The 16,029-nt window shown below is 40.4% G+C and overlaps 1 protein-coding gene across 17 annotated transcripts in view; it reads right to left on the bottom strand.

The window, feature by feature from the left end:
- The window catches only part of BCL2L11 (BCL2 like 11), a 39,919-nt gene extending 25,575 nt beyond the window's left edge, over positions 1-14,344 (bottom strand). For 2 of the 17 annotated variants that reach the window (XR_012486070.1, XR_012486069.1), the window contains exons 1-3: positions 10,163-10,981; positions 9,899-10,041; positions 9,644-9,733 (exon numbers count right to left, since the gene is read on the bottom strand). Coding sequence is in view for 10 of the 17 variants with exons in the window: in XM_074287679.1 (XP_074143780.1) it covers positions 9,629-10,041; positions 10,163-10,167 (418 nt within the window). In the remaining 7 variants the exon portion in view is untranslated. The other 15 variants (XR_012486064.1, XR_012486065.1, XR_012486071.1 and 12 more) reach the window with 14 other exon arrangements.
- Between the last annotated feature and the right edge of the window lie 1,685 nt (positions 14,345-16,029).

The raw sequence follows: 16,029 nt of genomic DNA, 5'->3' as shown, positions 1-16,029 counted from the left end.
GAAGGAAAAATGTATCTGAGAACTTGAATGTTAATGGACTCATTTCTCCTGCCAGGACCTCAAAACCATTATGTTCCTGAGATTTCTTTTTTTTCCACTTTAAACAGTATTGAAATCCAATATAGGTTAAACAAATGCAATTATTCTAAACACATTTCTATATTAAGCTGCACAAGAAAAATCAGATCAAAAGGGGGGAAAAAAACCCCACAAGAAAGAAAATCAAACAATAACAAAGATAAAAATGCTGTACTTTAACTCACATTTAATTTTCATAGTTCTCTCTCTGGATGTAGATGGCACTTGCCATCATAAGTCTATTGGAATTGCCTTCAATCACCTCATTGTTGAAAAGAGCCAAGTCCATCATAGATGATCATCACAATCTTGCTTTTACTGTATATAATGTTCTCTTGGTGCTGTTCACTTCACTTAGCATCAGTTATGTAAATCTTTTTTCCAGGTTTTTCTGAAAGCCTGCTTTGTTTTTTTTAATAGAATAATAATATTCCATAATATTCATATACCATAACTTACTCAGCCATTCTACAACTGATGGGCTCACTTTCCAGTTCTTTGACACTACAAAAAGGGCTGCCACAAACATTTTTGCACATGTGGGTCCCTTTCCCATTTTATAATCTCTTTGGGACACAAACTCTACAGAGACACTGCTGGATCAAAAGGTATGCACAGTTTTATAGCCCTTTGTTCATACTTCCAAATTTATGTGTGAGATTTCCAAGCAACATTCCTCATTGTAATTCTTCCCCAGTACTATTTTTGAGGTTCTAGACTTTTACCCAGTAGGAAGAAGTTGGCAGGATACCCTAATCTGGATATGACAGTATTATTCCATAAAGAGGGTAGTAGTACCCTGGGCTACTCAAGTACCCATTTTTTGTTGTCCCTGTCTCCAGTTAAATGAGAACTTCCCTGGAATGTCAGATAAAAGAACCTATTACTTTCAGCATTTACCAGTTCATCCAATTCATTTGTAAGTCCTTATAGTCCCAGCAATGGACCACATATATCAAATTGAACAATTTTAAATATTTGCTCTCAAAGTTTTCATCTCTAAATAAATTATGCCATACTTTAAATATTCAATAACCAAACATCATCAGAATTTTTAAGTCCGTATAAAATGGGTTAAAGTTTTGATATGAATGGGACAGAAAAACATCCTCTCACTAAGTTTGCAAATCCTTTGAATACCCTACAGAAAATTATTTTAGCAAGTGAAACCCCTCAATATAGAACCTATCTATGGTACTGACAAATATTTGGCATTCAGACATAGTTGGTCTGCTGCAACAAGACAATTACAGACCACCTACTTCCAACCAAAGAACAGAGAGGATTATTTCTAAGCTTTTATCCATAATTCACTTTATGCCCAAAATTCTCTTTACCTCCCCAGGATTGGACTGTACTTCCTCTTTTAATAGTCTATTTCAATTTGACATACTAATAAGAACTTCATTAGATAAACACTAACTTAATACAAAATTAAAGACTTAGAAGGGTTTCACTTTCAATCACACAAAAGAAAATTGGGTCAATGGATCATAGGTGTAAGACTAAAAGACAGTCAAAGAAGGAGAAAAGAAGGTATTTTTAGCATCTTCTTAAACAAGTCCTTTACTTCTACACAACATTTTAAGTAATACTACTTTTAAGTAATATTAATTAAGTAATAATACTTTTACTGATTAGTCTGACCTAAATAAAGATAATAATGAACCGTTTTCACATGTGACAGAACTACATCACTAACTCAATCTAAGAATAATTTATAAATCTTGAATTCCCAAGATCTCAGGGAACTGATTCTAAAAATGAAATAAATTATATTTCTACCGACTGCTAGCATCACAATGTCATGACTACATATTCTTTAAGATAAAAATATTTTTAAACCTATTAACTTAGTCATTTATTTAAAAATATAAATTATAATATTCTTGTTTCTAAAGTTTCTCACTATGAGGTGAATTTACTTCCCAGTACAACTTCTGTATATCCTGAAGTACCACAATAACAGCATTCAAAGACTCCAAAAGAAAAGGAGAGATTTATTTTCCTTATCATGTCTCATAATCTTTTCAGTTGCTCACTTAACTAATTGGGAAAAGGAAAGTGACAAAGGAAGCAAAGATCAGGGAAAAATCATGTCAGGGCTTAAGAGATCATGTATTTAGGGTTTTTCATCTTACAGATGAGAAAATCATAGCCCAAAGAATAGAAGTACCTAGAGTTCAAGGTCACAAGCTTTGTCAGTGGACGAAGCATTAAGTTCCATTCATTTGTAAATGCCCCATCTGAGCACACAACAGGGTAACTCACATTCAACTTTAATGCTTATATTTGTAAACAGATACAAATATAAACTGTTCAAAATAAACAATTATACATATCAAACATGAAAGAAAGGTTTTTAAGAGACATCACTATCAACCTAGATAAGACACTTATGGTAGTATACCTCCAAGCATAGTTCTAGGCCCTTTCTGAGTTAACTTTTTAAATCAATAGACTGGAAAAAGATTCAATTTGCATACTTTTCATATCTGCAGTTAATCTGAGAAAAATGGCTAATGATACAATGAATGACAGAAGTGAAATTCAAAAGTCTTTTTAGAATGGGTCTATTATTCCATTCTAATAAAATGGATCATTGAAGAGAGATACAAATTCTTGTGTTTTAAGTTTTTAAAAAAAAGCAAATGTACAAGTGTAAATTCTGGCTTAATCCAGGAATTTAGATAAAAAATATTTAGCTTTGATTCAACATGAAATAAATAACGTATTATGTCTGCTATGTCTGCATTCTTACAAAGCATTAAAAAATATAATATCCAGAAAAAGGATATTAACAGTCCAAATGCATTCCTGTCCTAGCTAGAACTCATATGGAATGTCACCCTTTCTTCTTAATCACAATTAAGGCAGAAGCTGACAAATATTGGGGCAAATTCAGACAACACCAACCAGGAAAGTAGGACAACCAGATAGGATATGATTAGTCTAGGAGGAATATCTAAGAGGTTTAGCATGATCATTGTGCTCAGATGTATGAAAGCTGCACAAAGATTAGAAATTAAGGCTTATATTTTGTACTTCCAACGAGAAGCAAGATCGATGGTTTAGAAATCGTTTCTCCACAGATGATCCTTACTATTTACCTACCCCCAACCTCTCTGGTGACCTCCAGTCTTACATCTCCACATCTTGAATTGGATGTCCTGTAGTCATCTTAAACTCAACAAGTCCATAATTGAACTCAACCCACCTCTCCCTTCCAAACTTCCCTAATCCTTTCAAGGGCACTAACATCCTCACTGCCCCCAAGGCTCCAAACTTAGGTGTCAATTCTTGACCCCTCATATCTTGACCCCCCAAATCCTGTACTTCTAGTTGCATAACATCTCTCATATGTGCCTGCTTTTCTCTGCTGACCCGACCTTTACTCTGGCATAGATCTTCCTCACCTCAAGTTGGAGTTAATACCACAGCTTTCTGAATGATTTTCCTCATTTTCCCCACTTTAGTCCATCCTCCAATTTTGTGCCACAGTTCAAATTTGACCAGGTTAATCCTCCCCCTAGTGTTTTCCTATTACTTCCAGTGCTAAATATAAAATTCTCTGTTTGGGTTTTTAAGCCTTTCAACCTGTACTCACCCCCCCCCACTTCTCAAGTTTTCTTATTCCTTCTGCCAACTTTCTATTCCTAGAACAACAATATTCTATCTCCCAATAGTACATTTTCAGTTTATGCCTGCAATTCTCTCCCATCTTATCTCTTCCCTTTCCTGGCTTCCCTCAAGCTTCAGCTAAAATTCCTTCTGGAAGAAGCTTTGTCTTATCTCCCTTAATGCTAGTACCTTTCCGGTGAGATTATCTCTGCTAAGGCATAGTTGTTTGCATTGTATTCTCCCTCATCTTACTGGTTTGTTTTTTTTTCCCCCCTTTCTGTGCATTCTCAACACTTAGCACAGTGCCTGACATACAGGAGGTATAAGAGGTACCTAATAAATAATTATTGACTTGACAAGACAAATTTCTGTTCATCTAAGAAAAATATTTTAAAATTTGGGAACGGTCCAAATGTAGAATGGTTATCTTACAAAACAGTGAACTCCTCATTACTGGAAGAGCTCTATGATCATCAAACAAGAATGATTTAGAGGGGATGATTCTTGAATTGGCTGGGAATTTTGGATAAGACATCTTTTAAAAGACCTTTTTAATTCTATTTTTCCATTATAGATCAAGAAATATACATATGTGTGTGTATATATATATATATATATATATATATATATATATATATATATATATATATATATATATATATATATATATATATATATACTCCCTCCTATCAATAGAGAAAGACAACCCTGTCTGCAAGTTTGGAGTCTGAGAGAGTTCTCTAAAGCACCCATTTCATTGACTTGGTCAGCATCACAAAGTGAACATCAGGGCCAGGCCTTAAAACCACAATTTTTGAGTCTCAAAGACCAGCACTCTATCCATACTGCCTTGCTACATTTCTAAAATGCTATGATAAATGATAAAGTTTAAGAGATTATTAGTCAGAAATGCAATCATTATTAACTGCATTTATTTGTTATATAAAAATGGTTTAAAGGCATGGAATCTGAAGGATCACAGCAATAAATGCACTTTCTTTTTATTTTCTTGAGTGAAAAAACACTCCGTTAATTAAGAATATGATCATAAAAGAAAAGTTTTACTCTTTTCCCTCACTTAAAACTTGGAAGAAATGAATCTGATTTTTTCAATGTGTATTACAATGAATGCTTTAAGAAAGATGAGAATTATAACAGAACAGGTATTTATATGCCAAAGTATTTTTCAAAGCAAATTTGTCCCTAGGATACTAAGTAAGATAAAAACCAGTATCTTAGATAATATGGCTAATTCTTCAAGTCTTATTTAATTTTGAAGGATCTTGACCGACAAAAATTTCTAAATAAAAAGGGAACATATGGAAAACAGACCTCAACTGTTAATCATTTGACTTTATATAGATCAATCAATCACAAAATGCATAGGAGCATATTTACCAAACAATTTTCAACTAACTTGTTCATCAATTAAATAAGTATAAGAAGTAACTACTACTGAAAAGTGGTTCATTTATCTTATTACAGTCTATAGATGTAATTTAATTTAATTTCTATAAACTAAGTATGGGATCCCTGTCCTTATTCATTTGCAACACACAGCACTGTGGATTGTTTTATTATTTAAGCTACTAATTAGGAATGGCAATGAAAAAATTTCATGGACTGGACCTTGTAGGAAGTCTCAGTCAATAAAAAATAAATATTAAGTTGTCTTGTGAGTAAATTACATACTAAAAATCTGCATTGCTTTAAAAATAACATGCCAATTGAGAGAAAATTCATACAGAATATATAAGGAGATATACTGTTTTGCTTGAAATTGATAAAGATATATATAAATCCAAAATTTTACCAATAAAATAGTCACTATTTAAGAAAGCACTGGTAAAGATCAAATTCCTAAATGGTTATTTTTCAATTTCTTAACCTTATTCTTTTGCAACTTGTTTTATAGTATAGTTAGAAGAAAGACATAGGGTTTTTTGTGATGCTCAGATGTAAGAATGCATATCAGTACTTTGCAAACTTTAATAATTGTTAATTATTATGTGAGTTTCAAATCCACCATTTACAGCTATGTGACCTAGAGAGACTCAATCTCTCTTCAGCCTCAGTTTCCTCACCTCTGCAAAGTACTTTCTATCAACTCGTTTAAGCTTCATAGCAATCCTTTGACATAAGAAGCAAAAGTATTATGTTCATTTTAGCAGTAAGGAAACTGAGGCATATTTAAATGAAGTCATTTATCCAGGATCATACAACTAGGAAATGTGAGAGGCAGCATTATCTGAGACCAAACATGTGATCTATGCCACTAAAAATGCTATACCACCACCTGACAACGTTATTATAGGGAACTAAGAAAACCATATATATATAAAATGTGGCTATCTTTTAAAAAGCAAATGGCTCAAATTTCTAGCCACCTAAGTAAAAGTTCAGTAGAAGTGAGACTTTTTTTGAACCATATTTTGTTTACTAAAATGAATGTAAAAAGCTTTGCTATTTATACAATATAAGCATCACTAACTAATTTAAAAACTGTAACAAAAAATTGTTATATGTATACTGATGTTATGGTCAAATTATAATCTATATAAAGATAGTAATGACTTATCTGTATCCTAAAAATATATATTGCAAGGATAAGAAACACTAAACTATAATCGGCTCTGGACAGAAATTTATTGCTTGGTTAGAAAAAAAAATCAAGTAATGATTACAAGATATAAAAAATGTAAACAATATCACTTAGAAAAAATTTTTATGGAAGGAATAACCTCACATTTTTGTTACATTCATACAAACTAGACATTTAAAAACTTATTTGTAAAAGTCTTTGTAGTAGATTATCAAGACTTTATGGAAAGCCCTAAAGAACAGTGTCAAATAGGGAACACTAAAGATAATCCTAAAGCCTAAGAGAAAATATTTTTGGATGCTATTTCGGCATCCTTTAGAAGCTTCTAACACACTGAGATTATTAACTGTGGTCTAAAAAAAGCACACTTGCAGGTTAATTCTTAATAAAGAATTAAAAGATCAACAGCTACTGAAGAGTAAATTTTAAAATCTAATAAGAACTTTTATGAGTAACTATCAAAAAGTTATGTGACTCATTATTGTTATCTTTTATTTAACAACTTTAGAAGGCAATATGACAGTGATCATAGGATCACGTTCTTAGAGCTAGGAGAAAGGAAAGCAAAGGAATAATAAGTATAAAATGGTCTGTGCCAGGCATTGTGGTAAGCATTTTTTTTTTTACAGAAAACTCATTTGATTATCATAACAACACTGAAAAGTAGGTCCTCTTATGATCCCAATAAGAGTAGAGGAATGGGGCAAAGAAGGGTGAGTGAACTGCTGAGGTCACCCAAGCTAGCAGGAGCCTTAGTCCAAAGCCTTATTTTACAAATGAGGAAATTACAGCATCTTCCTCCCAGGATTGTTGTTTGGACCAAAAGTGTTAATATTTATAAAGTGCTTAGTACAACTCTTAACACAGACTAAGTACTATTTCATTAGAATTATCATTACTTTTTAAAGTGGTACCCAAACAAGAACAAAGGTATAGTACAGAGGCATTCTGACTTCAGAATCAGTATGATATTAAAGTCCTATCTTTGACAGGCACTTACTTGTATGACCCTGGAATAAGTCATATAATCTATCAGACATCTCTCAAGTTATCTAACAGTTGCACTATGCATCTCACAGATTTCCCAAACCACCAAAATTAAAGTCTACCTTTAATTTTACTCACTCCTCATCCCCAATCTGATTTATCCTCATGATCAAGTGCATGTACCCTTCCCCACACATACTCAACTCACTAATAAAACATGTTTTTATGCATTTTCTTTAAGCCCTAACCACACACCAATATATAAAGTACCTTTACCTTAAAGTACTCCATACATAGGACATATTACTATTATGAAATCTAAATAAACACCAGAAAAGTATTCTTTGGGAGAATTATTTCATAAGAGCATACCTCTAATCATTCAAATTATAATTTTATAAATCAGATAGTCAATTTTCCTTCCAAACATAGTATTTCAAAATAATTTTTATATATGGTAGGAGGCTACTATTATCTGCTAGCTTGAGATTTCTACATGTTTCTGGAGAAAAGAATAAATGATTTTTCTTACTGTCTTTATTCACTACAAAATGATTAATTTAGTTTTTAAATGAATTCAGTTTCAACCACATATAAAACTTGGTAGACTTTTTATCTATAGAAAATAAGATGGTTCTTACTTTAAATAAAAAGACTTAAAAGCTTTGGAATGGCCTTTCAAATAAGCATTTTTACTTAACATACATACTTTATACCCATTAAGTTGTTTAGTAGGCAATACAAACCAACAAGTGGTTTAATTGAAAGACTGTTGGACACAGAGGCAATAGAGACCCTGGCTTCCAATCTCATGTCTACCGACATAGCTATATGATTTGTGGGCAAGCCTGAGCTTAATTGTATTCTGCTCTATAAAATGGAGACAACAATGTCTTATCTCAAAGGACTGCCTATGAGGCTCAAACAACACAATATATACAAATTGATTTGCAAACTTTAAGATGCTACATTAATATCTGTGGAAGAATGTTGAAACTACACACAAATGATATTTTCCTCATACATACATCAAGCAAAAATTTACCTCTGACATCTATCTATGGTTAGTATCAGTACAAAACAAATCTTTTACATTTCATGGCCATTTAGCTCATGCTGCCAAAATGTTTTGAAAAGAGATAGTTATGATTTTCCATTGTTATACAACTGGAGAAACTCAGCTCTAGGCTCCTAGTATTAAACATACTTTTGGGGACACAATGAAAACAATCATGTAACTAGGTATAGCAAATATCACATATTCTTATTCCAGTTATATATATTTTAATTATGCTAGTTATTTTAAGAATTAGAAAATTTGAAAGCTGACTATCAATAATGTTATTTGCTTTTCGTGACTTAATTGTGATAGTAGCAATAAATCAGTCAATAAATAGTTATTAATTGTCCATTATGTGACAGATACCGTGCTTAGCAATGGAGATATAAAGAAAACAAAAAACATAAACATCTACTCTAAGGGAGCAGTCTAATGAAGGAGTTAACATGCAAAAATGTCTAAACAAAATAAATCAAAGATAATTTCAAAGATGATATTACTAAGATTAAGGAGAATTGGGAGAAGCTTTTTGTAGAAGGTGGGATTTTAACTGAAACTTGAATGAAGCTAGAAAAGCCAAGAGCTAAAGAGCTTCAAACAGAGGACAGCCACTGAAAATGCCTGTATTCAAGAAATAGGAAGGAGTCCAATAAGTTTGATGAGCCATCCACCCTCTCAACTTGGCTCTCCTAGTGAGGAATTGGCCCACAACTATAAGTTACTTAATAGCAAGGATTGAAAATATTTTCCTTTCTGTAAAACTTAAAGTGGCCATGCAAGCATCAAATCCATCCTGAGACTAATTAACGCTGAATAAAATGAACTATAATACTCAAGTAAAATTTAATTTGAATGGAAAACCAAATTAACTATTTCCAAAGGATGATATGTCAAATAAAAGTAATGTCTAGGCTTTCTAATTTCTAAATGGCAAATTCCTCATATCTTGTTAAATATATAGTTATGACAAACTACACACACACACTAGTACCACAAGTAAAAGTTTACATATTTCAACTTAGAATACTCTATTACTAGTTCTTTGAAGGTACAAGAAAATGTTCACATCAAACACTAGAATCTCAACCAACCAGTTCCAGCTGTTAATAAAAATTTGAGAACAAGCTTTTAAAAGATCAGTCTGATGTTACTGTTTGACATGGCGTCTATTCCCATCAAAACTTATCGACTATAGGAGAACAGGCATTCCCAAAGGAGCATTTGTAAATGTTACATACATCTCTTCAAAAAGGAATAAAACAAGTCAAAACATGTCTTACCATGATCTTGCTTACCCATTGCACTTAGATAATGATTGAAGGCTTGACAAGGAGGGCTTGGAGTTTGTGTAGATTTGTCACAACTCATAGGCGCTGGACTCCTGTCTGTGTCAAAAGAGAAATACCCACTGGAAGATCGAGGCAGCAGTGGGGATCTTCTTACAAAGATGAAAAGTGGGGATCTGGTAGCAAACGGGCTAGGGCTAGTGGGTGGTGCAAAAGGTCCCTGAGGGCTGCTAGGTGAGCAGCTGTCCCCTTCACCTGAATTACCTTGATATTGTGTTTGTATAGAGGTAGGGGCCCCTGGTCTGAGTTGAGGTTGAGTAGGCCTTTCTGTAGGCTGCAATTGTCCACCTTCTCGGTCACACTCAGAATTTAGATCTGACGGTTGCTTTGCCATTTGGTCTTTTTTTCTGTAAGAAAAAAAAAAAGTATAGTTAAGATTATGTCTCATAATACCTATTACCTTAATTTTCATTATACTACATAAAGACTGCACAAATTAATTGAGCATAGGTGGATTTTCATTCTTACTCCATTGCTTTCCTAAACTTCTGCTCATCTTCCAAGTAAAAATACTGAGGCTGCCAGAAGTTCTTTATGTGAATTTTTATGGTTACACTTCCTCCCTTTAAACAGAGTGCTAATAACTTAAAACTTAATTTTAAAACACTCAAGGCAGGAACTCTGCAACTCTAATTTTCCAATCCATCCATATAAACCGAATACTACCGGTGGGTTTGGCTAATTGAAAGGGGAAAAGAAAACACCCCACAGTAGGCTCTAATTTCCCATGGATCAGATACTGTGTTGAAATGTAGGAGTGAAGAGTAGATGCAGTGATTGTGCAGCTTCTGGCCAAGTTCCCTGTTCTAGCCCCATTGTTCTACCGAATGTGCTGATCACAGCAAGTCTGGGGAAGGTTTGGCAGCAGCCATCAGTAGTAGTAAGTGCGTCACAATAGTTTGTCCACAGCAAAGTGCCTTCAGTTCTCTCTACTACAACTCCACCCCCTACTCTCCCCCCCTTCTTTTTCCTCTTCTAACTCAATGCTAACTCAACAAGTCTTCAACTCCTAGTGCAAGAAAGCAAGCCTCGAAAAACTCTTTAAAAACACCCTGCTTCCTTCAAACATTAGGCACACGCGTAAGTACACAAAGGAAAAAAAATGCATATACAAAAGCAATCATCAACTTCAGGGAAGCTTTCTCTGTGGGCACGCTCCCGACAGCGCATCAAAAGACCCAGCTCCACAGACTCCAGCGCCCGAGGTAGCGCCTTATTCAATCTCACCTCGGAAAGTCGAACAGGCGAAATAATAATTATTATAATGTCTATTATTATTTTTAATATAAATTCTATGGGAAAACTGGGGATGAAGAAAAAGCTCTACCCCTCCCCGCCCCGCACCTTTGCCCCTCAGGATGGGCCGGGGAATACGCGCGGCTAGTCCCGGAGTCTCCCCCGCTCACCCCGCGCCGGGCTGCGGCTCCCCCCGCACTGAGTGCCCCCAACAAAGGGGAGCGTGAGGGAGAAACAAAAGCCTCGAAACTTACGCTCAGGGCTCTCGATTCATCCCAAGAGAAACAAAACAAGTTCCCAACTTGACACTCTCACACGCCGGAGCCGAGGGCCCGCACTCCGAGCCCGGCTCGGTGTCTCCGCCTCCACAACAGCAGCAGCCGCCGCCGCCTTCTCCTCCTCCTCCTCCTCCTCCTCCTCCTCCTCCTCCTCCTCCTCCCGCAGCCGCCGCCGCCGCCGCCGCCGCCAGGGAACATCCTCCGCCTCCGCCTCCTCCCCCCACGCACTCTACAGCCAGACTGTAGAGAACCGCTGACCTCCCCCTGGCCGCCGGGCTCACAGCGCCCGCGCTTCCCATTGGCCCGAGCGTGGTCGCTCGGTCGAGCCTCAGCCAATCCGGGGAGGGGGGTGGGCGGCCCTTCGGCGGGTCAGCCTGCCAGGAGGCAAGGCGATTGTTGACAAACTTGCCTTCCGAGTGGCACTCCGGCCGGAGAGCGTCGGCGGCGGTGGGGACTGCAGCGAACTGCTAGCGCGCGTCCTCCTCCTCCTCCCCTCCCCGCCGCTCCCTTCCCCCAACCAGCCTCGCCACACAGACAAACACCCGAAGCCTCCTCGGGTCACGTGCGGCTCCGGGCTGCGGCGCAGCGTTCGGAACCCGAGGCTCGCGCCCCTCATGCTTCACCCACTACTGCGGGAGAGAAAAAGGTGATCTTGAGGTGGAGGGAGGCTAACAGTGTAGTCCAGGCTTATATCACCACAGACAAAGAGGGAACCGCGCCGACGCCAGAGAGCACGACCCTCGGCCAACAACATAAACCACACCCCAAAACACTGAATATCTCCCTGGCATCCAGCCACTAGCCTTCAAACTAACCATCCCCCCACCCTACACACACACACACACTCCACAGGAAAATCTTGCACAGCACCCCCCCCCCCACTCCTCACCTCCGACAGCAGCAGCCCAGAAATCAACAAGCCCCGCGACTTCCCCTCCCCCAGTCTCCGATAACAGTCCGCCCCAGCTCCTCCCGCCCCCGTAACAAAACAGACAGCTCGGTCATCCGTCAGACGTAGACTAAAGCCCAAAGATTCGGAGGCCTACCTCGCACGACCCCCACACTTCACCGACTCACATTAAATCATCTTCGTCTCCGCCCAACGCACGCTGTTCAGGGGACTGAGCCAAAAGCGTCGATCATCCCCGATTTATACAAAACACTACCTGGTCTCAACTGAGAGACAGTCCAAGGTGACAATCACAGGCGACAGGTAATGGAAAAGGTTCAGGGCACCTCACGTGGTGGGTGCCAATACATGCACTCACTTTGGAGGGACATAGGTATTCAGAGGTCGAAGCTAGACGTAGAGGGACCCTCTAACTCGAAGCTGGGGAACTGACAATCGTGGATGACCAGCCGACCACCTCCGGCTAAGTTGTAGCTCAAAGGATTCTTTCCCGGCCTAGAAACATTGTTTTTCTAGTCCAATCCCAGTCTACTCGGCTCGCTGCAGTGCCGGTCCGCGCCTCTCCCGACACAGTTAAAGAGCCAGGTCGGTGTCTGGGACTCCAGCTAGCGCTGCTTCCCTCGACCTTCGGATTCAGTGAGACTGGGCGGGAACTGACCCGTGCAACCTTGGGCGGAAGGGCTAGCTCACTCCTGACCGTCCAGAGAAAGCAACAGCCCCCCAAAAAAAGGTGTGAGAGCCTACCCTGTAGAAAGTGGCAGTGTGGTGCTTCTAGTCCACCGACCTCCCTAAAAATAAAGGGGTCTGAGTGTCCAGTGCTGCCCAGCATCAATCCCTCAAAGGCTCGGGCAACGGACACCGTCTTCATCAGACAGGGGCGCGACCCGAGAAAACGGGAAGAAAGACTCAAGACCTCGGAGCAGGGAGTTCAGAATATCTACAGGGCAGGAAAGAAGCGGAGTCTGTGGAGTGCAGCCCGGCTGTCCAGAGCTAGGGTTATTGCTGGCATCTCTCCTTAAACCTCGGCCTAAGAGCAAGAGCGCTGTCACTCACGTCACTTCAAAGCCGCTGCACAGTTCCTCAAACCCTCCGGAGCGTTGCCTACACACAGCCGGAGCAGAAAACCCTAAGCCACAAGGTGAACTACCTAGATCCTAGTGGGTCGAACAAAACCTCCACCGGGCCCTGCGCCAAAAAAAAAAAAAAAAGAAGAGCGTCCTCTACATCCCCCTGCTTTCGGAAAAGTGCCCAGACTGACCACCTCCCCCATCCGCTTCTTAATTGTCCTGCACGCCCTCAAAGAAACATACAACCAACAGAGTCAATGTAAAGTCTCTGGTTCTCGGCCAAATCCACCACGTCTTGACTCCCCCTCAGGATGCATGCATTTTCGAAGTCCACATCCCTCAACTTTGGTAAACTTCGCCAACAGCCCAAGGGCGCAAGACGAACCTCATCGATGAGTACCACCTCTACCCCCACCCCCAGTTCCGGGACAGTAAAGATTCTCCTTGGCACGTGGACGCCAGCGCGGGAAGGCTGAAGGAGTGCGACTTTGGCACATTAGGGTCTGTTGCCCCCCGGGGACGCAGAGCGCGCCCTCTTTCACACACTAAGCGAGGTAAACATTAAGAGGCCTTTCAGGATCTAATCTCCGGGTCCCCTTCTGTTTTCACATTGACCAAATGTTCTAGGCTTACCTTACGCTTCTCAGTCCGAGAGTCAGAGTCAGACATTGGGGGCGAGAGGGCAGGGGGAAGGAGGGAGGTGGAGAGCGATCAGACGGCTGGAGGTCGCTCTGGCTGAGGGCTCAGTGGAGTGGCGAAGATGGCAGTGGCTAAAGCTGAGCGGCACCGGTGGTAGCGGTGGCGGCTGCGATGCTACGCCTGCGGCTGCGGCTGCGGTAACTGCTGCTGCTGTGTTGGCTGCGGCAGAGGCGGCGCAGAGGTTGCTGCACTGCTGGGAACAGTCAGCTCCAAAAAGAGCAGGACACCAGGCAGCAGCGAGCTATGAAGTGAAACCTGCGCAGCGCAGCAGCTGAGCCCAGGCTGGGCGCCCCAGAACTGGCCATCCAATCATCGCGGGGTCCGCCCCCTAGTAGCCCCGCCCCACAGTGGCTGACCTCGCCCACTCGGAGCCTAGAGCAGGCAAGTCCCGACAGGTAAAGGCGAGGGTGGGGGCAGGGTGAACCTCACCCGGTCCCTTCTCCTCTGGTCTTCCCTCCTCCAAAGCACGGACACTCTCCATTCCTGTTTCTGAGGCGGCGGAGTCGAGGTCCAGTTCCTAGCGGGCGGAGCAAGCCTGGTCACGGGTTCTCTGTGTTTACTAGAGAGATTCTGACTACTCTGGCGGAGATGTTTCCCCCTCCCCTCAAAAGCTACTCTTCCTTTCTAGCAAATCCACGCGGAGCCGCTAGGGGTGGGGACAGGGGGCGCTCTAGGACTGAGCCACGTTCTGCCCGGAGCCGGGTTGCGAGGAAAGGGCAGCGGTTTTCGAGTCTTTCGGTCTCTTGGCCCGCCCGCTTCTTGGATTTCCCAAGACTTTCTTCTAGACGCTTTAGAGTGCAGAGTTTCGGAAATGAGGGGAGGGGGGGAAGAGAGAAGTTGCCACCGGCCGGTGGTGAGGGTCCAGGCGGGGAGCTCAGCGGAGGATACCCACTTTTTATCGGAAGTTTGTATCACTGAGGCAAAGCAATGTGTGTTTCCTAAGAATCCCAGACGCCCCCAAATTTCTCTGTGCCATTTTCGGAAAATGAACGCCATTAATGGGAGTTAAGAACAAGAGGCAGGAAGGAAGGAGGTAGAAAACCTGAATGAGGGTTGATCGAAGAAAAGTGAATGGATGGAGAAAAGAGAGGAAAAGAAAAAGTTTACAACTGAAATCTTTAAAGTTTTGGAGACATCATAAAAAACTGCTGCTTTTCCGTATGTTCTGCGTCGGGACTGAGAAGGGCCTGCTTCTCACAATTTAAGATCACAATTTAAAGGCTTACGTCTGTGGAGAGCTCTCCAGCTTTCAGGTTTCCTGCTTTGTGTTTGCTGGACTCAAGCAGAGAGAGTGGTTAAGTGATCTGGGGCCCTTTTTGGCCAAAGGCATCTAGTATAGTGTGTGTCGTAGGAGTTGTTAGGGTTTGTTTTGAGAGGGAGGGGAAAAGAAGGAACGTAGTTTATTATTTATCCGGATTGAGGCTGCAAAGAGAGCATTTTGGCCAGTGCTGTAAGACCCTCCTACTCTTCTCCTCCTTCCTTCTCCGCTTCTTCTCTTTCCCCACCCCAACCGCCCGCCCAGCTTACCCAGGATGAGATCATCCGACTAGAGGCTGCGCTTCCACCACCTGTTCTGCCCGCGCGATTCAAGCCACGTCTCCCTCCCTCCTCCGTTTGCGTCTTAACAAAGGGCATCTAGATAAGGGGGAGGATAACGGAAAAAGCAAAGAGTCATTACCTAAATCAAGCCCGGGTGGGTTGGGGGAAGAAAGAAACTAGGGAGGGAAAGAAGGAAGGAGAAGTCTGTAAGAATGATACTGCTAATTTTAAGGTAAGATACCTTCCAAAATCTAAAAAAGGTGTACGTGTGAAAGAATAATTGAAGTCTTTCCGGGTTTCAAAGTCCAATTTTAAACATTTTTTTTACACTATGGAGACTATAACGTCACCATGACACAGCAAAATATATCTATATATCTATATCTATCTATCTATATATTAAATTTGGCCAAAAAAAAATGTAAAGGAGAGAAAAGATCCCAGAAGAAAATTAAGACTCAGAATTTTTAAAGGATTTTGCTGCTGTAGGAAATAGAGTAGTAAATGAGTTCAGATTCAAAAACAAAACATTCATTGTAAAGATTCATCTCAGCGCTCCCACACATCTCTGACAAAGCCACTGGAGCCTTTACAAATAACTCCTGC

This window comes from Sminthopsis crassicaudata, chromosome 2, assembly GCF_048593235.1.
Source record: "Sminthopsis crassicaudata isolate SCR6 chromosome 2, ASM4859323v1, whole genome shotgun sequence".
NCBI lineage: Eukaryota > Metazoa > Chordata > Mammalia > Dasyuromorphia > Dasyuridae > Sminthopsis > Sminthopsis crassicaudata.
The sequence above is the reverse complement of the archived record's forward strand: the minus strand, read 5'-3'. Positions and strand labels throughout refer to the sequence as shown.